This window comes from Pararge aegeria, chromosome Z, assembly GCF_905163445.1.
Source record: "Pararge aegeria chromosome Z, ilParAegt1.1, whole genome shotgun sequence".
NCBI classification, from domain to species: Eukaryota; Metazoa; Arthropoda; class Insecta; order Lepidoptera; family Nymphalidae; genus Pararge; species Pararge aegeria.
The window spans coordinates 26,224,797-26,252,711 of record NC_053208.1 but is presented as its reverse complement, the minus strand read 5'-3'; the positions used below and the strand labels follow the sequence as shown (position 1 = coordinate 26,252,711).

Here is a 27,915-nt window from a genome sequence, read left to right as displayed (position 1 = left end):
AATAATGCAACGAAAGAGGTGCGACGGTACTATCTATCATCATTACAATAATTCAAGAAACTAGCAAGAAAATTTTATTAGAATATTTAAAAACCTTAAATAAATGATACTATTACTTTATTCGTAGAAAGATTAGTCAAAATAACCTCAAAACCAATAATATTTTTGCTAGTAGAAGTGTCCTTAGTTTTAATCTTCTTTAAAGTACTAGTAATCAATGTTTTGTGACTGTTGGTTCTTAGGCTAACTATGTATGGGCGCTGAGCAATGAATGTCCTTCAATAATGTATAACAAATTGAATGTAACTTATGTTATTAATGTAACAGTCTATTCATTTAACAAAACAAAACCAAACGTATTCCGTAAGGTCATAAATCAGGTCAGGGAATAAGGTATTCTTGATATTAATCCGTGAAGAATGATAAATTATTAACCATATTGTATAAAGTTTAGGAACTCATACGTAACATAATATGTTAACAAAGCGAAAATCTTTTATTTAAAAAAAAATATACAAAGCACCTACCCTCAGGTGTGACTTGCGGATCAGACGAGAGGGACCGTACGTGTGAGCGCGGAGAGTGGCCGCACTGAGGAAAGTTGTCAAAAACTGCATCTGGTTCTAAAGGAAAACAGAAGTCGGTTAAAAGTCTGTGCGACACAAGGACAGATGAAAGTACGTTGATACTAAAGCATTAACTCAAGGTTCCCATATCTTGAAGAAACACCAAATTTCGAACATGTACCGGTTGGTTAGGCACCTTTTCTAAGCCGGAAGTCAGCTGATGACCTTCTAACACCTGATATGATAGTCATAAGAACCATACCGATCGCGGCTGATTAAACGGAAAATACCGGCCTATTATTTTATATTCTACTAGCCCCGGCTTTCCACGGCCTTCCAACAGAGATATTTATGTTAGGCAGCTATTTATCGCTCTACGCTCTGCTAGTGAAAACAAATATCAAATGCTTTCAAACGTAATAGTCGAGACCTGTAGATCCCTTTCACTAATTCAGATACATTATACAAACCACATATAACTGTTCTTTATGTCTTTGCAATGTTAGCTTAAAAAAGCGACTTGACTATGTTATGCATGTACAAACCTTACTCTTGAATCACTCTATGTATTGCTGAAAACGACATTAAAACAAGATTCGTAGTTAATAAAATCGAGGCGTACAAACGATGAATGATGATGAAAAAGTTACATCAAACAGATATAGTAAGGCAGGTTAACCTGTAAAGTTGTGCGGCACGAGCGGCAGCGGCGGCGGCGGCAGGCCCAGGCGAAGCTGTGCGGAGCGGGCCGCCAGCAGCACGCGCGCCACTGTGAGGTGGTCGTGGTGCGCCGCCACAGCCACCAGCAGATCTAGCAGCAGCTGCCGACAGTGCTGGTGGACTATCCATCTGGTAAACAGTGACAAACTATTAGACTTCCACAAGTTTTATATCAGAGAGTATACTCTAAAACTATATGATCCAGTTCTCTCTACACCTCTATACCATCAAACCACGAGGCATCGTAAGGATCTTCAACCCTACGTAGAAACATCCCTAAGCAATTGTGGTTAAAGTTATCGTTTATGTGTAACTAAGTTGTGGAAACTTCATTGGTTTTTGTGATATAAAAATACGGCATTACTCTTATGTGTAAATGGCCGACAATAGTTTGTTTCCCTTAAAAAGCTAATAAATAAATAAACAAATAAATAAATAAAAACATAAGGAGTGTCCCATGGATACGTAAAAAGCGCTTTGCTTCTTCATTTCCACGCACCGCAAAGTTCCGCAAAGCCTTCCGATTTCCGTTTTCGCCACTATCTATAACTTGCTCTCCATTTTAGGCTGCATCACCAGTAACCATAAGTGAGAGTACAATTATAGTCTACACAAAAAATAGCAATCCGGAGCAAATTTTCTACTGCTGGTGTACTGTCCATTCAAATTATCATGTAATACGACATGGGGATCTTCGAAAAAATTGAACATCAGTCTTCCGAATCAATCTTTATACAACTTCTTGCGTTTCGATTTGCAGATTTCAATATTCGGCATCAGAAAATCAGCCGGTGCTTTTTATTTCTGCGACGACATAAAGTTTGAGTCGAACTATACCAAGAACCTCAGCTTATTGTTGACCTCGATGATATGCTTATTGCCTCCTTTCTTATGGAGAAAGGGATAGATGTTAGACTCACTTACGCGGCTCCAATGCGGATTGGAAGGCTCAAACGATAGCGATACCTCCTAATTACAATGGCCGACAACTTAACGAGGGATGGGGAACATTAATTAACTGACTGCGGACTTCCTAACCAAATTTCCGGTCAGAAAAACGATAAAAGTATCACAATATCAACTAATCGCAGTACCGACTATTTTTAACCGGCGAGACTTGATACAGATATAGTTACAAATATTTCCGTTAGTGTGTCTTGTTTGTATTTATATCACTTCAGATAATCTAAAAAACGTTACTATTATATAAAATGACGATCCCAAGGTAACAACTATCAGTGATATTCATATTCTGTGGGATACATGATATTGCAGTGCGATGTGCTGTTTGAATTAGATGCATAAAGGACGAAGCGCATAATTATCACGGGCTTTTACGCTTGTGGGTGTCATGTTCTCATTGGATGTGTCGATTGTTAATGGACGTCTAGTTACTGTATGAATCAATACTTCTGTACCAATATGACAATGAGAACAGCTTTGTTGGTCTAGTCAACTATCACGAGGCTACCGGTAAAAATATTCTGTTTCCCTCGTCTCAGCGAGCACGTCCAGTCGTCTGTCTCGCTAAGTATCACTAACATGACATAATAATAATCGACAAACCCGCCAACACGTATTTGAGCCGCGAGTCGGGTTTATACACTAATACCTTTATTCCCATAAAATAGAAGGCCTCTGCTCAGCCAATGCTGATGATGAATAGGGGCTTAAATGTGTTTGTTTGTTTATCGTTATAAACTCAAACACTTGACAGAATTTGATAAAATTTGTCACAAATAGGGCATATAAGAGACGGAAAGACATAGCATACATTTTACTGGATTAGCAAAGAACTCCTACCAGATGAAATAAGAAAGATTTATATGAACAACTACTGTGTTTTGCTAGAGTACCTGGGTAGAATAACGTATTGAAAGAATGTCTTGTTTCTACGATTTCACTTAATGATGATACGTTTGAGTACTTAACAAAACGCATAGAGAGCTTCGATAGCGGAGTTTTTTTTAATACAACAGGAATGCTTGCGCTTAACAATAAAGTGCCTCATTGAAAGCAACGATGCCTTCCAGATTGAAGCGCCCTTGCCTAGAAAATGCTTATTCACTCGCGCCTTGAAGGTACTCAAGTTACGAGTAAAAATTTGTAAAAATACATAAAAAGAGATATTCTGTATAAATGTTGGATCTTAATATTAATTAATATTTTAATAAATATAAAAAAAGGAATTTATAGATTGTTTTCATAATAAGTCTTAAAAATGGAGTGTACATATAATATTCCCCATCACTATACAGCGGAAGTGATAATTGTGTCTATTCGTTAAAGCGAAATGTAATCTACTAGGATTTCAAATGAAATAAACGCCTTTCTATTTTATTAGCCCAGCTCACGAAGTGGAGTGAAAACTAATAACTAAGGGCCTAAGGGCGCGTATTCATTCGCCGACAGTGCGACGATGCTGGCGGGCCAATTAGTGAAATTATCCGGACAAAACACGTTTATTATTTATGCCTGATATTAGTATATTTAGTTTATTAATTGATTATGATTATATATATTTTTATTTTAATGTTTATAGACGAGCGCTTGACTGCAATCACACCTGATGATAAGCGATGATGCAGCCTAAGGTGGAGCGCGCTTGCCTAGAAGATGCCTATTCACTCTTGATTTGAAATGATATGTAATTAATACAGTAGCATTGCTTAATAAAAGGCTTATTATATTTGCACGGCAACATGGCATAGGAAAAGTTCACTCCTGTTTATTATTACACAATTATTATTTGGATATTAGTGTCACCCGTGCTGAGTATTGGCACTCAGTTGATAAAACTCTGAGTGAAGTTACAATTTCGTCCCTATCCTAGCCGTGCAGGTGGCACTGAAACACTCTTTACCATAATTACATATATTATACTAGCTGTACCCTGCCACTCTTCGCTGTGGCACATTGTAATTGAATGGTTGAGAAAAACAGTTAAAAACAATCCTTGATGCGTATTATATATCATGCTAAAACTTCAGCTCGATCGGTGCATAATATTTTGATTTTTTGAAGCGCACACAAGCAAACATAACACTTATATTTATATATATATATAGATGTATCGCTTTGTGTGAGAACTTTTTTAATAATGTTCAGTTATTTAATTTTGAAATGGTGTTAGGAATTATTCCCACGCCGAATGCGTTACCCACTGACCAATGTAACAGCTCCCTAATGCGCGCGGCTTATGGCGACTGGGGAAGCGGCTTGTAAATATTGCCGCGACCGTTGCATTTCCATGAAAACGGCACGGATCAAACAGCCCCACTCATCTCGGCGATGCCAGTTCCGCGGCGTTCCACCAGTTTACTTACGACTCAATACAAAAGTGCGCTCGCTTCACACTTAGCATAGCTTTATTTCAGTTTAATGTACTGCAAATACAGACACGCTAACGCTATCCCTTTAGATTGCGCAGCAGACGATTTCAATACTACATTAAGGGTTCATGAGAGATATTAATATCATGTCTTTTATAATGTTTTATGTCATCTTTCATTCATTTGTCTTATAGTTATCATTTATCCATAAATTATGTAGTTCTATCTAGTTCGTGTAAGTGGCCCTGCCGTACTAACAATATGTAAAATAAATAAATAAATGAGAGGATGAATTTAAATGTTCCACAAAACATAATTAAATAATGAATGTACGTTTGGACGTCCAATTGGCGCAGTTTGCAGCGACCCTGCTTTCTGAGTCCAAGGTCGTGGGTTCTATTCCCACAACTGGAAAATGTTTGTGTAATGAGCTTGAATGTTTTTCAGTGACTCGGTGTTTATATGTATATAATAATTATTTATGTAAATTATTCATAAAACTATTCATCAGTCATCTCAGTACCCATAACACAAGCTACGCTTACTTTGGGGCTACATTGCGATGTGTGCGTAGAGGTAAAAAAAAACAGATATAATAAGAGGCAAAAAATTTAGCGACTAATATCATCATCATGAAAGCATCCAATAGTTTGTCTGTAAAGTATATAAAATGTAATTGTTGGTAGTAATTTTTTATTCTTGTTTTTTAGTTGATTGACGATATAAAGTTTTAGTAATACCTACTTACTTCTGAAGCATGAAATTGTAAGCGAATAATATGTATTGTTTGATGTGAGGAGGAATTTGGTTTTTGTTACCTAATTATTTTGTATGTGAAAAAAATCAGCATTTGCTACATGATAATAAAACCTTGTATAATGTACATGCTACACGATTTACAAAAAATTATACATTTTCTGTTAAGGCGACACCGACGACATTTAGGGTTGTAAAATTATAATTTTCCACCATGACTGGCCATTACTCAGTATGAGTCTCCTCTCAGAGTGGGGAGGGTGTAGATAGTAGTCCATCAAGCTGGCCAAGTGCGGATTGCTAGACTTCACACACCTTTGAATTATGTCGTTATGGAGAACTCTCAGTCATGCGGGTTTAGATCTTTTCTTTTACCGTTAAAGCAAGTCCTATTTACATCCTTAAATTTAAAACGCGCATAACTCTGAAAGCGATAGGTGCGTATCGAATTCGGTCACCCCGAAGCCTTATCCACTGAGTTATCACCACTGCATTACCGGATAGTCTCTCATGCTCGAATATTGAAATCGAAACACGCGGAATGTTAGGACGAAAACAACGACATTTTTTGTAGGGAAATAAAGATAGTGTTAATTGTAATAAGGTTGATTTGTGCTTGCAGATTGTGGATAGTTTAAAAGAAAATACGTATGCACTTTGTGTAAAGGTTTAATTGCGACTAGTTATTAGTATTTCACATTATTTAATTGGAATGGCTATGCTTGTGTGCGCAGTGTATGTATAATGGAAGAATATTTGTATGCGTGTTAACTGAAAGTATGAAAGAAGACGTGTAAGTTGTACGTTTGTATATCTTGTATGTCTCATATTTGTATTAACTCAACAGATATTAAATTGAGAATAACAAATTAATATGCACACGATTGGCCGTGTGGTACGGTAGATCATTATACAGTTGTCACCACCCTTCGTCTTGCCGCGGGTGTCGTACGAGGCGACTAGGGGAACATAACGAGGGAGGAATATAAGAAGGGCTGTGGCGTCCATCTGCCCAGCGTGGTGCTCATGGCCATACCGTCCCGACCAGAGGCCTTCAGTCTGCAGTGGACTGGTTTAGACTGTGTGGACTGTTGCTATTGATGATGCGTACCTACGATAAAAAGCTTGCTTTACCTGGTATGGTCCATCCCCAAGAAGACGATATGCAGCATCAGCGGCACGTGGATAGACCAGTCAAGCTCGACGCCGTCGAGCACCACGTCGCACAGCAACATGACGGCTACGTTGCACCTGGCGGATCACAAGTCACATTACAACAGAATTCTGGACAACATCAAACATGTTTTATTAAATTAAAGAAACCACACATGAATCAGAAAAATGGAGGATTACAACCTAAATTTAACAAATTTCGTCTATATTACGTAGTCGAAACTAAGATTTTTATATATTTTATATTAAAATTTTCATCTTGCAAAGCAAATCTCTATAATATGGATAATTGACGAAACAGGCTAATGGCCGTCTCAATGGTAAGTAGAAAGCCATTTCCTTTAAACAGAGGAAAACTTAGCATGCCATACACCCTCTGTGTCCATAGAGCTGCGCCTGAGCTAGTTGCTGTTAAGCCTGGCTGCAATGACTCCTGCAACCACGCCCTTCAGGTCGGAACACAGAAAAATGCTTGCGGAAATAAGCAAGGAGGTAGAAAAAAAAAAAGAAACGGGTTTCTCTTGTAGGCTATAAAGTATAACTGCCATCCTGTAAGGTTAGCCGGTTATCATCTTAGATTGCATCATCACATACCAGTAGGTAAGGGCTAGCTTGTAATAAAAAAGTACTTCCCCGGAAGGGGTCTGTCACAAAGGGATCTACTGATATCGCTAGTTCAAAGTACCCACCGATGGAAGCCAGACACGGGTTGGTTGGTGTCCGGAAGATACTCAGTGAGGAGTGCGAAGAAGCCGCCGTATTCCGGCATGGGCAGCGGACGCGGCTGCGAAGCGTCCACGCGGGGCTCCAGCGGCGTACCCGGCGCGCTGCCCCCGCCCGCGGACTCGCTGCACATTCCCGTCTGGAACGAGGGGAACATATATCATCAACATCGGCATGATCCAGCATCACTTTAATTTATTCTATTATGATAAATTAGAAATATACATTAAAAAATATTAGAGGCAAAAGGCGACCTTAAAAGTGATCTAACCTTAACGATAGGAATATACATGAGAGACGGAAAATCGCAATTACAATAAAACTATACATAAATTAACACACTAAAGTACATACTACTAATAACTAATATAATAAATTATAAAAAGAGAAAAATAAAATAAGATCTACATTTCATAAGAAAAATAAATTAAGAATTACATTTCATCATTCTGAGAATATTCTCCCTAGCAGATCGCTGAGATCCTTGAGACGTACATAATCAACATCAAAGAAAAATTTCTTTCTCTAAGAAATTTAGCGTACCAAAACGATATTGCATAGATATCGGCTAGTGGTATGGCTGCCATATTTTAAAAACTTAAGGCCTCTACTCCAAAACTAAAGGTCATTTACCACCACCGGGTAAGATTGCAGCTTACTGTAATGGAAAAAAAACTGACGGTTTAAAGTGCTGTAAGCGGTTATCGGTACTAAGATGACTAGAGAATATTTTTATGAATAACGTACATAAATACTTAAAATATACAAATAACCAACCAGACACTGAAAAACGTTCAAGTTGGTTCGTTGTTTTGGTGAGGACACTCAAACATTTTCCAGTTGTGGGAATCGAACTTACAGTCTTGGACTCAGAAAGCAGGGTCGCTGCCCATTGCGCAAACCCCAGAAATTGTCAGTTCCCGCAAGAAAGAAAAACGAATGTAATGTCAATGTTGGAAAAGAGAAGCTGCCGAGTTACTTGCCGGCTTCTGCTTTCCGTTATTACGTTGTAAAGTCACTACAATCATACATACTTGACGTTTCAAAGGCGCTTTTAAAGTAGGCCTAGTGACTTTTGAATTTTTGAACAAGGAAAGTACCTTGTAATTTTCTACATTTAGCTTGAAACCGACTTAAAAATGTTGTAGAAAATATTTATTTCTTGCTTTTTAGTAGTTTAACAAAGACGGTTTTTTACAGTATTTTTTTTTTCTGAGCCGTAAATCGAAGAACAGTCCATGTAATACTAATAATGGTATAGTTCCAGTGAAGAGACCATATGGTGCATTTCTAAAGAAGATGCACACGTTGCCTTAAAAATACGCAAATTGCTATCCTAGTGCCTTGAAGTATAAATCTGTACCAAATTAAAATGGGACCACCTCTGAGCTATAATAGAATCATCAAAATCGGTTTATAATTGCAACATGCGGTGGATGCGATAAACTCGCAATAGAATATTGTAGCAAGTCTTGGGGCATGCCTACGCCGTAGAGTCAACATCTACGTAGATATCCTTTGTGTTATTTAGTATGAAAAACTAATATTATCATTTGTCTGTTTTCAACGTTACAAAGATAAATCCTTTGATTTTTATTTTATTACCGGCAGAGCGGTGTGGTTTCAACCACGTCATATTTGGAATAGAATTTTTAATTAATTACTCTTATATTTCAGGCCATACAAAAATACTAAACAATGTCTGAAAATATCTATAAATACAACCTTATAAATACTTCAATTCAATATAAAAATAACTCAATCTAAGACAGAGTTTTATGTTCATATGCTCTATTATACTCTACATCATCCGCAATAAATGGGCTTAACAATCTTTTTAATTTTCTATCTTGTGAGAGACAAGAGCGGAGCCTGCTTCCAAGTAACCTTGTCGTTAAGAAATTCATCAATGGTTTAGTAACCACTATTTATTAAATGTGTTTTAACATACTGTTTAAACTTATGCATTGACAGGTTCAAAATTACCTTGGGAATCATATTATAAAAGCGTATACCCAATTCCACAAATGACTTCTGCATCCACTTTTCGTTTATAAAGAGTAATGTTTTGTCTTACAAATACTAAATATATAAATATATTGTGTGGCTAACGTAAGTATACCTATTTCTTTAAATTATTCACGGAGGTATTCACGTGATTTAAGTTTATGTATTGACAGTACAGCTCTTTTCTGCAATATAAATATGGTTTGAGTATCAGCAGCTTTGCCCCATAATAAGATCCCGTAAGACATCACACTATTTAAGTACGCAAAGTTGACAAGTCTTGGTGTTTCTACGTCAGTAACCTGTTTAATTTTTCTAACGGCATAGGCAGCCGAGCTTAGTTTACCTGCTAGTGTATCTATATGGGTACACTACTGAAGCTTACAGTCTAAGGTCATGCCCAGAAAAATTGAGGAATCTTCCACTTTTAGAGATTCTCCATTTATTATTTATTATTATATTTTTATTAACTTTCTTTACATTTGGTAAAATAAATTTCACACACGTTTTTTTTTTTAAAGTAAATTAAAGACAGTAAACCAGTGCTACAAATGCGACATAGCACGGTTTACATCGTCAGATCGGCCGTTCTGCCATACGTTAGTAGAATATCCGACAAAAGAACATTACTTAATCAGGGCAGTTTATCTAAAAAAGCAGATAAAATAGTTTTAAAAACTGTTAATATTAGCAGCCTAAGACATCGCCTCTACGTCATTTTATTCTGAAAATATATTAATTTACGTCGTACTCTAACACAAAATTTGAACTCGATATCCATATATAGTTTACGAATGTGGTTATCGCCAAAATCTCACTACCGTGTAATTCTCATGCAATGTACGCATCAAAAGTGCCACCTATGGGCCTACTTGAATAAAGATATTTTTGACTTTGACATACGCTGGAAAAGTAGGGACGGTTTAAATCGGATCGAACCTAGTAAAACAATAAAATTGGAGGGAGAATTTTCAGTGACTGCCAGACGCTCGGTCGACCTGTTGCTTTCAACGCGCTGGTACTACAAAATATTGTTTTATTGCAAGTTAAATTACATTAGTGTAACTGCACGTCATAAAAATACTATAAATTGTAAAAAAAAAAAGATCACCTTTAAAAAGTGGACTGGAATTACTTTACGTTTACTTTTGCAATTAGTGAATACAACTTTAAGTGACTTTTAACCATACATTTTGATCGACGACGTAACGGGCTCGTAGTGTATGCCTTCAGCGTTTGTAGTGTCTTTGTGTGTTCTCGGCGAATAAAAATGTAAGGTTTTACCCCCCTCCCTCATTCCACAATCTCACGTGAGATTTTTCAAAATGTGGGTTTCGTACGTAAACGCGATAAATTGTTGTTGTAAAAAGAAAAAAAACAAATGGTATATGGTTGGACAGTCAGTAGATGTATAATGTTGAAGTTTGAATGAAATTATTTTGTTTCAAACGAATTAGTGAATGATCTTAATCGTATTACGATTGCATTATAAATTTAATATCAAGCATGAACAATCTAGATTGAATGGAACAAAATAAATTATTTTAGTCCAATCCATCCACGAGACCCCCCCTCCCCTGTCCAACGTAAGATTAGATGAGATTTGACACGACCCCCACCCCCCCTTAAAAATCACACGTATTTTATGAACGCCCCCTAAGTACTAAAAAAAATCAGGACCTTCATTTAGCTATTATTGTATGCTATAGTTCATTGTGTCCAAATATATCGAAAAAGTCTCACTTTACACCCACGGAATGTTGCTGGCTACCAAACTTTTCCGATTTCCCCCATTTTACGGTAAACAGTGGAATGAGATGACCAACCGCTTGTTCGAGAAACACTACTAAAGTGGAGTGGTTTTGATATTTCAATATTAGTCGTGTACATGTCACTTTAGTTAGCTATCCTTCTTTTTTTTTTTTTTTTAATTTGTTATTTATAACACAAATCAAAATTCAAAATTCAAAATTTCTTTATTCATGTAGGCCTATCACAGGCACTTATGAAGCGTTCATACATAAATGTTTACATAATTGTAAGGGGATGGTGATAACTTCGTCGCCAACTTAAATCTAAAGCTACGAGGACTTTAATCAATAAGGGCATATCAATAACGTAAATTGATAGACATGCAGAATAGATTGCATGCATGAATAAATAAATAAATACGAGCAAAGTGAAATTTTAGCTTTTACGGCTGAACGGACTGATTCGATTTGTTTACGCGCTTCTAAAAACAATATAAGCTATTCGTTTTTAAAAGTGTAAGTTAATTTGATTACTGTGTGCAGAGCGAGAGACTCGCGTTATTGTGTTTTGTCTATCAAAACTGAAGTTGCAGCTAACTCAGGTGAGAGGATATTACATCACTTTTTGATTCTTGTTTTTAGGTATGCGCCCCATCTATTGGCGCATAGCATAAACCAACCCGCATTCCGTAGAAATAGGTCTTTACTAGCTCTTGTCTATTAAATTAAGAAACAAATGTCAGAAATTAAGCCTAACCGTAACTCCACCAAAAATGATTGTAGGCAAGCGCTATTAGAATCTAAATTAGCTTGATATAGTTACGACCGCTACTATATTTTATACATGAGAAATCTTTTTGTATAATTGACATTCTTTATCTACTAATGTAATAATAACATATTTTTTATGCTAGTTCTCCCGGTAACTTATTATACTTGTAAGGCGTCATTTTCGAATGCATTTAAAAAAATTACAGATTAGTGAGGAAAATTTATTTAGCCTTTCTTATTCCCGAAATAAAACTTACATAGTGCCTACGTATATATATATATATATATATATATATATACTTATAGGGTTATATATATATATATATATATATATACTTATAGGGTTATATATATATATATATATATGTAGGCACCGATATGTCAGTGTTTTTATTCTTCGAAATGAGGATTACAAGATCGGCTGGGTTTAGGCTGTAGTCCACCGAGCTACCCAAGTGCGACTTGATGAGACTTCACGCACCTTTGAAAACGTTACGGAGACCTCTCAGGCATGCAGTTTTCCTAACGACGATTTCCTTCACCGTTCATTGAACTCGATCCGAAGGGAGGCGAGTAACCTCTAGGCTATCACCGTCAGAGTATGCCATATTACAATAATAACCAAACGGACAAGTATCTTTAAATGTTCATAAAAAAAGAATAACTATTTTTCGGTGGTTTTAACAGCTCCATGTTATATACTTTTTCACCAAAATTACGTAGGTATGCCGACCACTGAACATGGGATATAGGTGTAGTTCTTTTTGTAATCCAGTTTATAAGCCCTAACTAAAAGTATCCAATAACTTCATTAAAATTCCCATACGAATACGCATCCGCATCCAATAAATATTTTCAAACATACAAGATATTTTTTAACCTTCTCTTCAAATGGGATATTATTAAGTGGGAAAGTCAGAAATGATTTTTCATTTCGCTCTGAGATATGAGAAGTTCAATAAAGTTTGCACTCGTGTTAAGAACTTTATGAAAGGAACAGCCTAATGCAATGTCAGAATTGTGCACTGAAGGTTCGGCTCTATTGTTATATTCTAAAGACCTTTGTGATCTACATCTATATGTATCATATTGTCTATGACTATGCTCTGTATTCTATCGTTTTTATCTGTCTGCGAATACCTCTATCAATGGTCTAAATTGGTTAAATAAAATTATTCAAACGATTTGAAAAAAACGAAACCGTTCTATATAACGAATATTTTTCGTTCTTTGTTTCTTAAAAGTAATGCCCGTGAGACAAATGGGCTGCATTTGCAACTTGCTATAGACATGTCGATTTTTTATAAGTATATTTGCTCCCTTGTAAATAGCAATTTCCATCTCGATCTTTTTTCCCAGAGGAACTAGAACTGAGTCTGTGTGCTGTCGCGCGACTAAGGCGAGCAATATTTTATAAATTTCTAGCCCTTTGAAAGATAATATTAACTTTTATAATATGAATTTCCTTCGAAAGGAAATGTTACTGAAGCTCATCAAAGTGTATATTACGCCGCCCTCATTTTCCCTTCTTAGAACATTGTATAAGCAAGTTCTTTAATAAAAAAGCATAGAACTGCATTATAGTGAAAATTCTTTGACATTGTCCCGCATCCTATGGCGAATACTATCAACTGTTAAAGCGTCACGGTACGATAACTAATAGGTTGGGGAAAATGTTTTTTCGCATTATAGTATGTATGAGCCTGTAATAAAATCTCTTTGGCTATACTTTTTATATCTGGCTGGTTTTGGTATCACTAAAAGTTTAAATTTGAAAGAAGAGAATTCCAAAATAATTTAAATTAGGAAAATGACCTGATCTTGACCTTTGAGAAGTGCACGGTACGTGATCTTGACCTCTGAGAAGTGCACGGTCAAGATCACGTACCTACACGGTCAGGGCCGTAACTTATTTCTCTACCTTATTTCTATCAGATAAGAATCAATAAACTCATAGACTTATCCGTTCTTTTTTATTTAACTGTTAATTTAGGCATTGAATGCAATCTCGCGATTATTGTTTTGTAATACGGAAATTGAATTAGCTAGCTGATATAGCCAGTTCTAAATAGTTTATTTTATTGTCATTGATACTCTATATTTGCTCACCACTACTTGAGAAATACAAGAGAAATAGAAAAGCTAAAACCGAAAAAGTCAGACAGGAAAAAGAGAATCATCGGTATCACAGGCAACACTCATAAGAAATAAGCAACGATAAATCTTACGTTATATATAACGGTTTCGTTGCCTTCAAATAGCTTCAATAATTTTATTTAATCCTTTTGGATAGATGTATTCGCGGACAGATTAAAACCATAGAATACAGAGCAGAGTCATAGACAAAAATATATGCAATAATGCTTATGCTTTGTCCAATTTAGGATGATGATTTTATGAAAATTTAGTTTAATTTGCTATAGTCCGCGAAAAGCAGGAGAAGCTGTACAGTGTAATTTATAACTACTTCAATCCTTATAATCCACACCAAACAGATCTTCGGCAACGTACCCTCTACACACTCGCTCCGAAACCGGAGCATCCTCATGAGATGTTGACTTTACAATGAATAATTGTTAAGTGATTTTGAAGATAATGATTTTGGCAGGTGCATGCCCGTCAAGTGTACTATTCTCTCCGGTAAATTTAAGTACAGGTAATGGCGTACTGCATTGATGGGAAATTAGTGCGTGCTTCGCATAACGACCAACCACAACTATGGAAAATCAGTTTTGTGATAATGTAAATCGCACATTAAAATCACACAATTATTTAACTATATTAAGATATTTTGTAAACATTCAAGTTATTTGTTAAAATAAATCATTACGCCTGAATATTTCCTTTCGTGTAACTTGTAAAATTCATAGTTGGGAATAAATTAATCCAAAAAAGAAATGAAATATCAAATGTTTTGTATCATAAATTATAATCTAATCATACATACAGCATTGTCATGTTACTGTCGATTCCAAGTTCTATGGAAAGAATAATCTATAATCGAATAAGTTCATTGAAGATTATACAAAACCTCATCCCTTCTGTGAGCTGTCTAAATGATCATCCTAAGTTAGACAAAACATAGTAGCGATATCTGCAATACATCCTTAGGATTAGTTAACACAAGGAAAACAGACTGGTTTTTTTTATTTTTTTTATTCCTCTACCAATCAGCCCATGGATGCAATCTCACCTGGTGGTAAGTGATCATGCAGCCTAATATGGTAGCGGGCTAACCTGTTAGGGTCCTGTAATACCCCTAATCGGCTTCTACGCGACATCGCACCGGAACACTAAATCGCTTAGTGGCACGACTTTGTCTGTAAGGTGGTAACTAGCCACGGCCAAAGCCTAAGACTCCCACCAGACCAGACCAGAGAGAATAGAGAAATTATAAATTCCCAATTTGCCCCTGCCGAGAATCGAACCCAGGACCCCCTGTTTAAATTCACATCGCTCACAGTTCAAGCTCAAGGTCGTCAAGGCAGTTGAGAATAATACGCAATATTTAATAATTAAGTTACTTCTGAATTACAACATACTTATACATAAACTGAACTACACAAATAAAATAATACATAATTTTATGTATATTATTTTTAAAATTTTCATTGCATAAATATATTTATTAGAAATTCGTTAAAATGTTTATCAATTAAATTTAATTACCTCGCACATAATACGTAATACTAAATAGTCAACAAATGTTTAGTTATTTCCAAACTTTAGAAAATTACTGTAACTTAAAAATAATTACAATGAACAACAAAAATTATGATTAGTAATGACTTCTGCTGAATGGAACAGACCGACTAATGATCTTTTAAATCTCATCTTGCACGCATCCAACGCTACGCGACGCGCGACGCGTTCATATGTCAAAATACAATTAGTTGCGGCGCGCTCTTGAATGCCGATGTAACTGTTGCACAAAAGGCTTATCTGCCATTCAATTACCCGCGCAGACTATTCAAAATATACATGTTGCTATTTTGAGACTAAATAGATTAGCTGATATTTTTTTAACTCGGGACGAAATAAAAGAGGCAATGCAGTTTTGCGATTTTCCTATGTGCCTGCGTCAAGAGGCATCGTATCTCTTCGACGATGGGACCGGTATATATTTTGATAGATATTTTTTGCCGCTATAGGCCATGAGGTACCGCTGAAATAGTTAGGTCTCTATAACACCAACATTCGGGATCTTATTAAAGCCCTTCTCTGCAATCCCACGTGATGGTAAGTTTATATATTTTCCATTTTACATTTTTGTCATTACAGGACAAAGTTATCCTAATGCGACAATGCAGCATGTTATATTTTTTTTTATAATATACATAAATATAATGTTTATGATCAAATCCAAATCGCTATATTTGTGAGTTCCCTCACAATGCAACAAAATAAATTCTTCTCGGCTGTCACATTGAGGGTACGGAGTGCGCGCGTTAGTACGTAAGTTATGGTGCGGTCTAACATGATAACGGGCTACACTGTTTCTACGCGACGTACCGGAACGCTAAATCGCTCTGCGGCAAGTCTTGATCGGTCCACAAGACCGATGGTCTTGTGGTGAAACCACAGGAGGTCGAATTTCACTAGATGTACATTTTGCTTTAAACGTATGTGGAATCTCAGAGAAAGTTCATTTATAAGGTTATGGGCTACGAAGGAGAACTACGGCAGAATTTTTTTATTTATTATTTTTGTATTCGATGCAAATATAGTGCTTGCTCGTAATTAACTGTCATTCTAGTTTAGCGTGATTCCATATTAGGATGTACTGTCACGTGTCGTCGTAATCAAACGCAAGCCTGTCAGGGAATAAATCAAATAAAATTATGAATCGAAATACTCTCTGCGATGCTACAGACAGATGCACAGATACAAGCAACAGGTCAGGTTACCAAAATGTCCGGCAATATCTTTGAAATAACAGGTAGCAAACAAAATTTCTAATCGATCCGGCAATCTTTTATCAGCTAGAAAAGAACTGATGATCTTCAAACGGCTGAAATGATCTTCTTTATCAATAGCTATAAACATCGTCGTCCAAGATTCCTTTCAAACATCAAAGAGTTCACTACGAGTTTTTTATAGCCTCTAAGGATCTAATATAATGCAAAGGGAAAAGTTGTTTGAATATCACTTTTTCTGTTATTTGACCTTAATATAAGATACTAATGTAATGACTATGTTTATGCGGCGCTTGCGTGAGACTCTGGGCTCTGGTCCTCGGACTCGAAAAATTTTATTAACATCGTATCCCAAAAAATGTTCCTTACGTCTGGTGACCCAAGAGCTGGCGCTTATTTAGCCCAACGGCTAAGTCTAGCAATTCGATGGGGCAATAGCGCCAGCATTTTGGTTACCATGCCCATAAGTGAATAGTAAGACGGCTTATATTTATTGTAAATATTAATGTTACTTTGTAATTATTATTATGTGTTTACTATTTTGAATTATATTTAGGCGTACCTAATTGAAATAAAAGTGTTAAATATAAGATACGAAACCAATATCATCTTTGACACCTGGCACTTTTCGTAAGTACATGCAAAATGTGCTTCCAGCTTCCAGCATTTAATATTTCACAACACTTCCGATTGTGAACTCCGGCGCCGCAAACAGATTCAAGAGTTAAACGAGTAAATACTTTCTTTTTATTTCTTTAATTGTTACGCACCTTTATACTTATGTACATTTTAGTCCTATCATTTTCTTACGTATTACCTACCAATTAAAAAAAAACTTTCGACCTTCTTAGTAACACAATAAAAATATAAAAATAATATATATGGTCATGGCATCTTTATACACTGGAGGAGAAAAGACTTATACCCAAGAAAGAAATATATCCATATTAGAAACATTCAATTTCAGTCTGCCAAGAGAGTTAAAATAAACTCAATCGGAAATATACATAACAGGTTATTTGGCGGAAACTTTCCACAGTGGCTAGCTAAATTTGGTGTCAATCAAGATAAAGAATCGGAAAAATTCTGTGAATAGGAGCTGAAAATAATGTAAGAATAAACTTACAAAAGGCGGACGGTATTCGGATAGGCATCTGTAAATTGTACGAAAGAGTTAGCAGGCCTTTTATAAATCATTTCTTAAGCGGCGCGGATTATATCACTTGTTATGGTAGAATCAGGGGTCAAAGGTACATGCAAACTCACGGGGGTAGCGTCGCCGTCCGAGGGCGCGAGCGGTTCGTCCTCAGCGGGCGGGGTGGCGCACGGCGGTGCAGACGCGCGCTTGTCTTGCGCTCGCATGGGTATGTCGGTCTTGGCGCTGCTGCGAACAAGGCAATTGCTTCACACGAGGAACACATATTACTTCATCATCCCTTCCCATCTCAAACTTCATCAAAATCATTATGGGTAAATAGCTGTTGCCATGCTCTATGTCCGCGTTTGATACAGATTTTTACAAATCCCTGGTTTTTTTTTCTGGGATAGAAAGTATAGCCTATGTTGATTATCATATCAACCCACTACCGTCCCGCTACGGGGCACGGGTCTCCTCCCACAATGAGAAGGGTTTAAGGCCGCAGGACCACGCTGGACCAGTGCGGATTGGTGGACTCCGCACACCTTTGAGAAAATTATGGATAACTCTCAGGTAGTTTCCTAACGGTTCTTTCCTTCACAAAGTAACTGCTTAAAATTTTAATTAATTTTAATTGCTTAAAACGCACATTACTTAGCAAAGTTAGAGCTGCGTGCTGGTAATCAAACTCGGCCCCGAAAGTGAAATTGAAGTCCTACCCACTGGGCTCCCATCGCTTTCTATGTTACTCTCCGTCAGTTCAAGTAATTCTGTGCTAAAAATCAATTGGCTTGTTTGCTTGGTTAGGGCCTAAAAGAAGGACAGACATACAAACAAACAAACAAACACACTTTCGCATTTATATACTAGTAAGGATTATAGTAAAGGTACACTTAACAATTTCGTTTATTTGTTAGGGAATCCTTATAAGTTATCATTCATGTGAAAATTATGTTATTTCAATAATATTTCACGCCAGACGTTCCCCTCGGTTTCAGCCGCGTTAATTAAGGAACGTAACGCAGTGTTATTACCTTTATTGGCGACGCGGTCACTCAGACGTCCGTTGTTGTAGCTTAATTATAAGAGGTATTTTTGTATTAGACCAGTATTTTTTTATTACATGGTATTGATGTATTTAGTCAGCGCATGCCGATAAAACGCGCATTTTCTTGTAGCTAAATTTATAAATACCAATATTACTGCCTGAAAAAAACTGCCTTTTATCGGTGATAGAAAAAAAATGTAAAAGTCGATTCTGTACTTTCAACGCTTATTGATTACAAACAAAACAAAGAACCTTACGTCTTTATACTATTAGTACGTATACTACACACCTACGTGTGTAATTAATAACCTCCTTTCCTTGATGAAGATAGAGAATAATTTGAATATTTATATGAAATCTGTCTTGAGACAGATCTAATTTGGTAAGCCTTCGTCCTCGTTCAACTTGATGGTTTAACAAGGAAAATCAATATTTGCTCCTTTGCAAGACCTCGTCACTGTGCAATCGAAGTGATTGTTTGGTGTCGAAAGGGCACCGGCTGCGCGGCGTTTGCTTAATAGCCATTCATCATTATGGCATATTATACAATAGTCGTAGGTGTTACACATTAAAAACTTCCCTTGAGTTTAACTTCCGTGAAATATTATTTAAGGAGACATTTTTTCGATTTTTTGAGATGCAATCTGTTTTCCGCGGTAAAAAAATCCGTTTGTATTTATAAGGAATAAATCAATTAGATTCTATATTCCATTGCCAAGTTTACAGAAACCTTTATTATATTGATAGGTGTCTAAGTATGTAAACTCTCGCTACTAGCAAACGAATGAAAGGCTGCTACCTGGCGGCAGAGGCTCTTGTGAATACAAAACTACACGAGAGCTCTTTTGATTCGGGCGCAAATATTGACATTGGACGGAAACCGCTCGAATGACCGCACTTGCCAAATATGTTATAATTAACAGCTCATAGCTGATGGGCGCGTTCTCCCCACGCGTTTATTACGGATTTATATACAAAGTCTGTTATTTTTCTGAGATAACAAGAAGTTTATGTTACTCTCCGTCCTTTCAAATAGCTCTCTTAGGTAAGGCGGGACAAACAAACACACTTTCGCATCTATAATATTAGTATAGCTAGACGCGTATTATACACATTTTTTGTAGATGACGACGAGTTCCTTTAATCTAGTCGATCTAAAGTGACGTTAAGGAATATAGGAACACCAAAAGTTTAAACATTAATTTCTGCAATGAGAAAAATGGAAGCAGCTGAACAAATTAAGTACCTATTTGAATATTATATTAATAGTGACGAGAGAGTGATATGAAGCTTCGACCCACTCATCATCATCATCATCATCACATCAACCGATAGACGTCCACTGCTGGACATAGGTCTTTTGTAGGGAGTTCCAAGTTCCACGATTCTGAGCCGCTTGGATCCAACGGCTACCTGCGACGCGCTTAATGTCGTCTGTCCACCTCGTTGGGGGTCGACCAACGCTGCGCTTACCAGTACGGGGCTGCCATTCCAGCACCTTGGGACCCCAACGTCCATCCTTTCTCCGAACTATGTGCCCGGCCCATTGCCACTTAAGCTTCGCGACTCGTTGAGCTATGTCGGTAACTTTGGTTCTTCTACGAATCTCCACATTTCTGATTCGATCGCGTAGAGATACTCCGAGCATAGCTCTCTCCATCGCCCGCTGAGTGACTCTAAGCCTTCTTATGAGGCCCATAGTTAACGACCATGTTTCAGAGCCATAGGTCATCACTGGCAACACGCACTGTTCGAAGACTTTCGTCTTCAGGCACTGAGGGATTTCTGACGAAAAGATGGCACGGAGTTTCCCGAACGCTGCCCATCCGAGTTGGATTCGGCGGTTCACCTCCTTCTCGAAATTGGACCTACCTAACTGGATCGTGTGTCCTAGGTATACGTATTCGTCAACAATTTCGAGTGCAGTGTTCTCAACGATTACTGGTTGAAGCGGAACATGAGCATTAGACATAATCTTCGTCTTGCTCATGTTCATTCGTAGGCCAACCTGTTGAGAAGCTCTGCTGAGGCCATCGAGCATCGTATTTAGGTCTCCCAGAGTCTCTGCCATTATGACTACATCGTCGGCAAACCGAAGTTGAGTGATGTACTCGCCGTTAATGTTGATGCCAAGTCCGTTCCATTCCAGAAGCTTAAAGACGTCCTCCAACGCAGCGGTAAATAGTTTCGGGGAGATAACATCTCCCTGTCGCACGCCTCGCTGCAATTGGATTTTCGACCCACTACTCTGTTTCAATAACGGTTATATGATGATGATGATGATTAAGCCCATATTTCAATGGTCAGTTTTTACGCGGAAAGTTAGCCACGAGCGAAGACAGACCAGACCGGAGAAAATTCAGAGATTATAAATTCTCCAATTTTGTCTTCCGAATAAAACCCGAGACTCCGCTGACCACTGCGCCAAGGAGTTAATTTTTAAAGCGTTTAATGTCACGCCTACTACTGTAGTATATGTCATGCAAGCCACAGTCATCACGCGCATCGTATTTCAGGCTGTCGCTCTTCATAGGGAATGCGCCACCCAGCGCGTCAGACGTGATTCAATAAAGCTACCAACTAACTACTGCGTAGCGGGCGTGGCTAAATCATTAACGACGGGTTCACACTTACTTCTCACAAGACTGGTCTGCCTTAATATACGACGGACTTGTTACGCTAAATGTTTCTGTCAAGCATTCTAATCAGCGGTTATGGTAACGGCGGGGCAAGGGGTGTCAAGAATCTCCGGAAGAGATTCCGCTGCCAAACCCGACGACTGGACCTGGCAACGTATAACGCACGCACGTTGAGGACCGATGAGAAGTTAGTCGAGCTGGAAGAAGCAGTGAGCAAGTTGCGCTGGAGTATCATGGGTTTATCTGAAGTCCGGCGAGAGGGGGAGGACACGATAATCCTAAAATTCGGCAACTTTTTCTACTACCGGGAGGGCGAACAACAGTCCCAAGGTGGTGTCGGATTCATCGTCCACAAATCCCTTGTCAACAACATTGTTCGAGTCGAAAGCGTGTAGAGCAGGGTAGCGTACCTTGTACTCAGAATAACCAAACGGTATTCCCTGAAGGTTATACAGGTCTACGCACCCACAACTGCGCACTCCGACGAGGAAGTAGAGGCACTGTATGAGGATATTTCGAAAGCCATACATACCTCGAAAACTTCTACAGTGTTGTGATGGGGGATTTCAACGCGAGGCTGGGCAAGCGAAGCGGTGCAGAGCTGAGAGTGGGGCAATTTGGATATGGGCAACGGAACGAACGGGGCCAAATGCTGGCCGACTTTATGGAGAAGGAGGGCCTCTTTATGATGAACTCCTTCTTCGAAAAGCGGCCGCACAGGAAATGGACCTGGCTGAGCCCCGATGGTTCGACGAGAAATGAGATCGACTTTATCATGTCGACCAAACGGCATATATTCAATGATGTCTCTGTGATCAACAGGGTGAAAACCGGGAGCGATCACCGTATGGTAAGAGGCACATTGAATATAAATGTAAAGCTGGAAAGGGTCAGACTGGTAAAGTCTACGCTCCGGCCTACTCGTGCTCATATCCTAAACCCCGAGAGCTTTCAACTGGAACTGCAAAACCGGTTTGATTGCCTGGACTGCGATTCTGTGGACGATCTTAACAACAGGCTCGTGGAAACTGTCCATACGGTTGGGTCCAAGTTCTTTAAGACCCACCGTAAACATAGAACCAAAAAGTTCTCGGCCCATACACTCGGGCTTATGGAGAAGAGACAAGAAATGAGACTACAGTCTTCAAAAGATGCGTCTGAATATCGGCGTATTAATAGACAGATCTCGAAGTTGCAGACGAAAGACTTGCGACACTTTAACACTGAGAAAATTAAAGTCGCCATTGAGCGCAACAAAGGCTCGAAAGTGTTCGCAAGAGATCTGTCTATCGGACAGAGCCTGTTGACTCGCCTGAAGACTGACAATGGTAGTCTCATTTCTTCTAAACCAGAGATCCTGAGTGAGGTTGAGAAATTCTATGGACAGTTATACACCTCAACACAAAAGCCTGTTGAAAGTTTGGCTAAAGACCCTAGAGCCAAATTGACCCGACACTTCACTGAAGATATCCCGGATGTCAGCCTTTACGAGATTAGTATGGCTCTCAAACAACTTAAGAACAACAAGGCACCGGGTGATGACGGAATCACAGCAGAACTCCTGAAAGCGGGTGGAAAACCGATACTTAAAGTCCTTCAGCGGTTGTTCAATTCCGTCATTCATCAAGGCACAACGCCAGAGGCATGGCACAGGAGCGTGGTGGTTCTGTTCTTCAAAAAAGGTGATAATACCTTGCTGAAGAACTACAGACCTATCTCGTTGTTGAGCCATGTCTACAAGTTGTTCTCGAGAGTCATTACGAATCGTCTCGCGAATAGGTTCGACGACTTCCAGCCTCCCGAACAAGCCGGTTTCCGAAAGGGCTTTAGTACCATAGACCACATACATACGCTGCGGCAGGTTATACAGAAGACTCAAGAGTATAACCGGCCACTTTGCTTAGCGTTTGTGGACTATGAGAAAGCCTTTGATTCGGTGGAAACCTGGGCTGTGTTAAGGTCACTGCAGAGATGCCGAATTGACTACCGGTACATCGAAGTTTTGAAGTGTTTGTACAAAAACGCCACTATGTCAGTCCGTATACAGGACCAGACTACGAAACCGATCCAACTGCAGCGAGGAGTGCGACAGGGAGATGTTATCTCCCCGAAGCTGTTTACCGCTGCGTTGGAGGACGTTTAAGCTTCTGGATTGGAACGGGCGTGGCTGATGCCACGCCCGTTAACCACATGCCACATTAACGGCGAGTACATCACTCCACTTCGGTTTGCCGACGATGTAGTCATAATGGCAGAACTCTGGAAGACCTTAATGCGATGCTTAATGACCTCAGCAGAGTTTCTCAACAGGTGGGCCTTCGTATGAACATGAGCAAGACGAAAATTATGTCCAACGCTCATGTTCCGCTCCACCCAATAATTATTGGGAGCTCTGCACTCGAAATTGTAGACGAGTATATATACCTAGGACACACGATCCAGTTAGGTAGGTCCAATTTCGAGAAAGAGGTAAACCGCCGAATCCAACTCGGATGGGCAGCGTTCGGGAAACTTCGTGACATCTTCTCGTCCAAAATTCCCCAGTGCCTGAAGACTAAAGTCTTCGAACAGTGCGTGTTGCCAGTGATGGCTTACGGATCAGAGACATGGTCGCTAACTATGGGCCTCATAAGAAGGCTCAGAGTCACTCAGCGGGCGATGGAGAGAGCTATGTTAGGAGTATCTCTACGTGATCAAATCAGAAATGAGGAGATCCGTAGAAGAACTAGAGTTACCGACATAGCTCAGCGAGTTGCGAAGCTGAAGTGGCAATGGGCGGGGCACATAGCTCGGAGAACCGATGGACGTTGGGGTCTTAAGGTGCTGGAATGGCGACCCCGCACCGGTAAACGCAGCGTAGGTCGGCCCCTAACGAGGTGGACAGATGACATCAGGCGAGTAGCTGGGAGCCGTTGGAGGCAAGCGGCCCAGGACCGTGCATTGTGGAACTCCCTACAAAAGACCTATGTCCAGCAGTGGACGTCCATTGGTTGAGATGATGATGATGATTCTAATCAGCGACGGGTGAAATACAACGGATTGGATTAGTTTTTATTTGGAACACAATACTGTCTGCTGAAGACATGCAGAAACGAATTTAAATTCTCATTCTAAAAGTATTAAACTAGGCGCTTTAAAATAAAATAAAATTAGACACTCATGTTACATAAAAAAACGTGAAACGGTGATAGCGCAGTGGGTAGGAGCTCGACTTCACTTTCGGGGGGCCGAGTAAAGCAAGCACCTCCAACTTTTCAAAGTTTTTAGTAATTAATAATATCACCTGACGGTGAAGGAAAACATCATGAGGATACCTGTGTGCCAGGGAGTTCTACATAATGTTCTCAAAGGTATGTGAAGTCCACAGATCAGTATTGAGCCAGCGTTGTGGACTACGGCCTTTACCCCTTCTCATCACCCCTTCAACATTGTGGGAAGAGACCCCTGCCCTGTAGTGAGCAGATGATAGGTCGATATGACGAAGATGTTAGGTGACAGTCATGTAACAAGTGTAGGCCCGTCTTTATCCTTTGAGCGCTTGTAGCGTTGATGAAAGTGTCACGAAGCCTTGTCCCACTAAATGTCACAAGTGTGGTCCACAATTGTTACGCTAAACGTGGACGGTTTCTGACATGATTTTTAATCAGCTACGTTGAAATACAACGGATATAAATTTTAAACAAACACCTCTTCTTCTGTTAGCTGAAGAAATAGCATAAATTAATTTTAACCTCGCTTCGGCAATGGTATTCTTTATGAAACTCTACGCTTTTAGAACGATAATATAAAGAGACAATGATATAACGGAAAGGAAGTTGTGTGATTAAACCAAGCTTTCGGCTACGAGTAAAAAAGCGTGACACTATACTTCTATTAGCGGCCGATTGGCGCAGTGGGCAGCGACCCTGCTTTCTGAGTCTAAGGCCGTGGATTCGATTTCCACAACTGGAAAATGATTGTGTGATGAACATGAATGTTTTTCAGTGTCTGTGTTGATAGTATTTATGTATGTTATTCATTAAAATATTCATCGTTTATTGTATAAATCAATATGACTGGAAAGTGTGCTACGCAGCAATCATAAAAACTAACCGTCGAAGTGTTTTCTTAGACATTTAAAAAGCGTTCATTATTTAGCACACAAACTTTACCATTTAGATTGTGATGATTTTTTCCGTATTTTTTTATCTAATAGTAAGGTTACGAGTTATGAAAATCTAAGAGCCAGAGATTGTAAGCTCGAACCATGATTTCCCGTTGAGCTTGTCGGCATAATCAACTATTTTCTTTAACACAGCCTAAAGCCGGATTAACAGATATTGATATATGAAGTGTTGCTAGCGTTAAATGATTTACCAGTCAGTAGCAGATTTTACTGTTAACATTATATCCTCGACAGATACTCTTACGCTTTTTCATTTCATTAAAAGTAAGCTCTGATCTGCGATCCCTTTGATAAGCGATGTGGCAGTCTATGATGGTGATGCTAATCTTTTATAGGTTTTACAGTTAAATTAAGCCCCTTAATTGGCTTAACGTTGAGCGGCACGTCTTTGTCGAGAGGGCAACGAGCCACGGTCGAAGAAGAACCAGACGAAAGAAAATCCGAAAAAGATAAACTCCCCATTGGGGATTTATTGTTATTAAGTAATTTCATTTAAAAACATATAATAAGATAATTTTCACAGAACATTTAGTAGGGAGAGTTTATTGTTTGAATTATTGTTTTATTTCTTTTTAAATTTTGCTACTTCTCCTGTACGAGTTAAGATACCACATATTACAAGAAGCCTTTACAAATATATATAACAAGATACTCACGATGCCTTAGCAGGGTCTTCTCCGCTGTGTCGCTTCGTGTGGATGGTGCCCTTCTCCACCGGGGCCAGCTCACCCGTGCGCCCCGTGGCGTCCTGCATTCGTTCCCATACATTAACATCATTGAACTAAGAACATACTCATTCAGTCATTATTCAGCCATTGCAGTTCATTGTGTCCGAAAACAGTGAAAGCGCCCCGCGCAAGTCGCACTATACACCCGGGGAATGAATCAATTTTGTTTTCTAAGGGGGTCCAATGCCTAACCCATATTCCCTACACAAGTCTTATAATATTTATACGTTGCATGTTGGTGATATTTTAACTAAATTATTGTTTTAATTAAAACTTAATCTCGGAGAAACAAATGTTTTAAATAGGATTTTTTGAAATCTGAAACAAACGCGCAAGAAGTCCGCAACATGTAGCCGTTTATAACAATTTTAGAGTACAAACCTGTGATCCGGTGCCCGGGCCGTCACTGTGGCCAGACGTGGCCTTGCGCATGGAGGTGAGCCTATAAAATGGAGGCGTCTCCGTCCTTTCGATGAGGCAGTTCAATGTTTCCACAGTCTGTAGCTCTGTCATCATCTCGTCAAGGAGTCGCTCGGGCCTCGACCGCGCGAGGTAGAGGACAACTCGTTTAGCCTGTCACACACAAGAGAAGCTGTCGCTCACTACACTTATAAAATTAAAAAAATAAGAAATAGTTTCCGCTAAGAGTTTACATAATAAGTTAAAGTGTTTAAAGACTTTTGAAAATGACTCTACTATTCACTATCTTCATCATAGTAAAGTAGAGTTATGAGCATAGCGGAGGACTCTTAACTACTGTTCATCATCATCCTTGTCAGCCAATATGCATCCAGTGCTGGACATAGGCCTCTTGATCCGCGCCAACTCTTGCTACTCCCAGCCTTCTGCATCCAATGGCTGCCTGCCACTTTCCGGAACTCGTCGCACCACCAAGTCGGGGAGCGGTTTACTGTTATGCATATCCTATTATCCTACTAATATTATAAATATGAAAGTGTGGACGTTTTTTTACTCAATCACGCAAAAACGGCTGAAACGATTAAAAATTGTTAACGAGCAAAGCTTTAGAACCAATTCTGAAGTCCACGCACACGAAGTCAGAAGCTAGTATACTATATAATCCGGTAGACAGTGCTAATGTCTAACTACTAATGTATTAACAGAAAAGCCCAACACCTTACAATTCTAGGCCAGAATCCCGTGATCTGTAGTTAAACCTGCTAAAGACGTGTAAGGCAGTTATTGACTTGAAATTTGAAGCCACTATTTCTAAAACCGGGACGGGAGTGTGATATAGTTACTCACATATGGTAGCAGTTCGTTGGGTGCCATCCCGGAGACAATGATGAGGTACCGGATGATCACTTTGAGGTTGTTCGGCCAGCATGCGCACAACGTGGACCACAGCTCCTCTATTTCCTTGGGGTGATTGTCCGAAAACTGTTGGCAAGTAAGATGAACTAGCTGTACCACACGTTTAGTAACGTGTAATGTTATAATAATAATAAATATATGTATATC

At 38.8% G+C, this 27,915-nt stretch overlaps 1 protein-coding gene across 3 annotated transcripts in view; it reads right to left on the bottom strand.

Annotated features, from left to right (window-relative positions):
• The window catches only part of LOC120636057 (protein furry), a 186,965-nt gene that overhangs the window by 43,439 nt on the left and 115,611 nt on the right, over positions 1-27,915 (bottom strand). For 2 of the 3 annotated variants that reach the window (XM_039907326.1, XM_039907327.1), the window contains exons 28-35: positions 27,700-27,834; positions 26,815-27,006; positions 26,362-26,453; positions 17,982-18,099; positions 7,237-7,409; positions 6,509-6,625; positions 1,246-1,415; positions 528-623 (exon numbers count right to left, since the gene is read on the bottom strand). In XM_039907326.1, coding sequence (XP_039763260.1) covers positions 528-623; positions 1,246-1,415; positions 6,509-6,625; positions 7,237-7,409; positions 17,982-18,099; positions 26,362-26,453; positions 26,815-27,006; positions 27,700-27,834 — 1,093 coding nt within the window. The remainder of the gene's footprint in view (positions 1-527; positions 624-1,245; positions 1,416-6,508; positions 6,626-7,236; positions 7,410-17,981; positions 18,100-26,361; positions 26,454-26,814; positions 27,007-27,699; positions 27,835-27,915) is intronic. The other variant, XM_039907328.1, reaches the window with a different exon arrangement.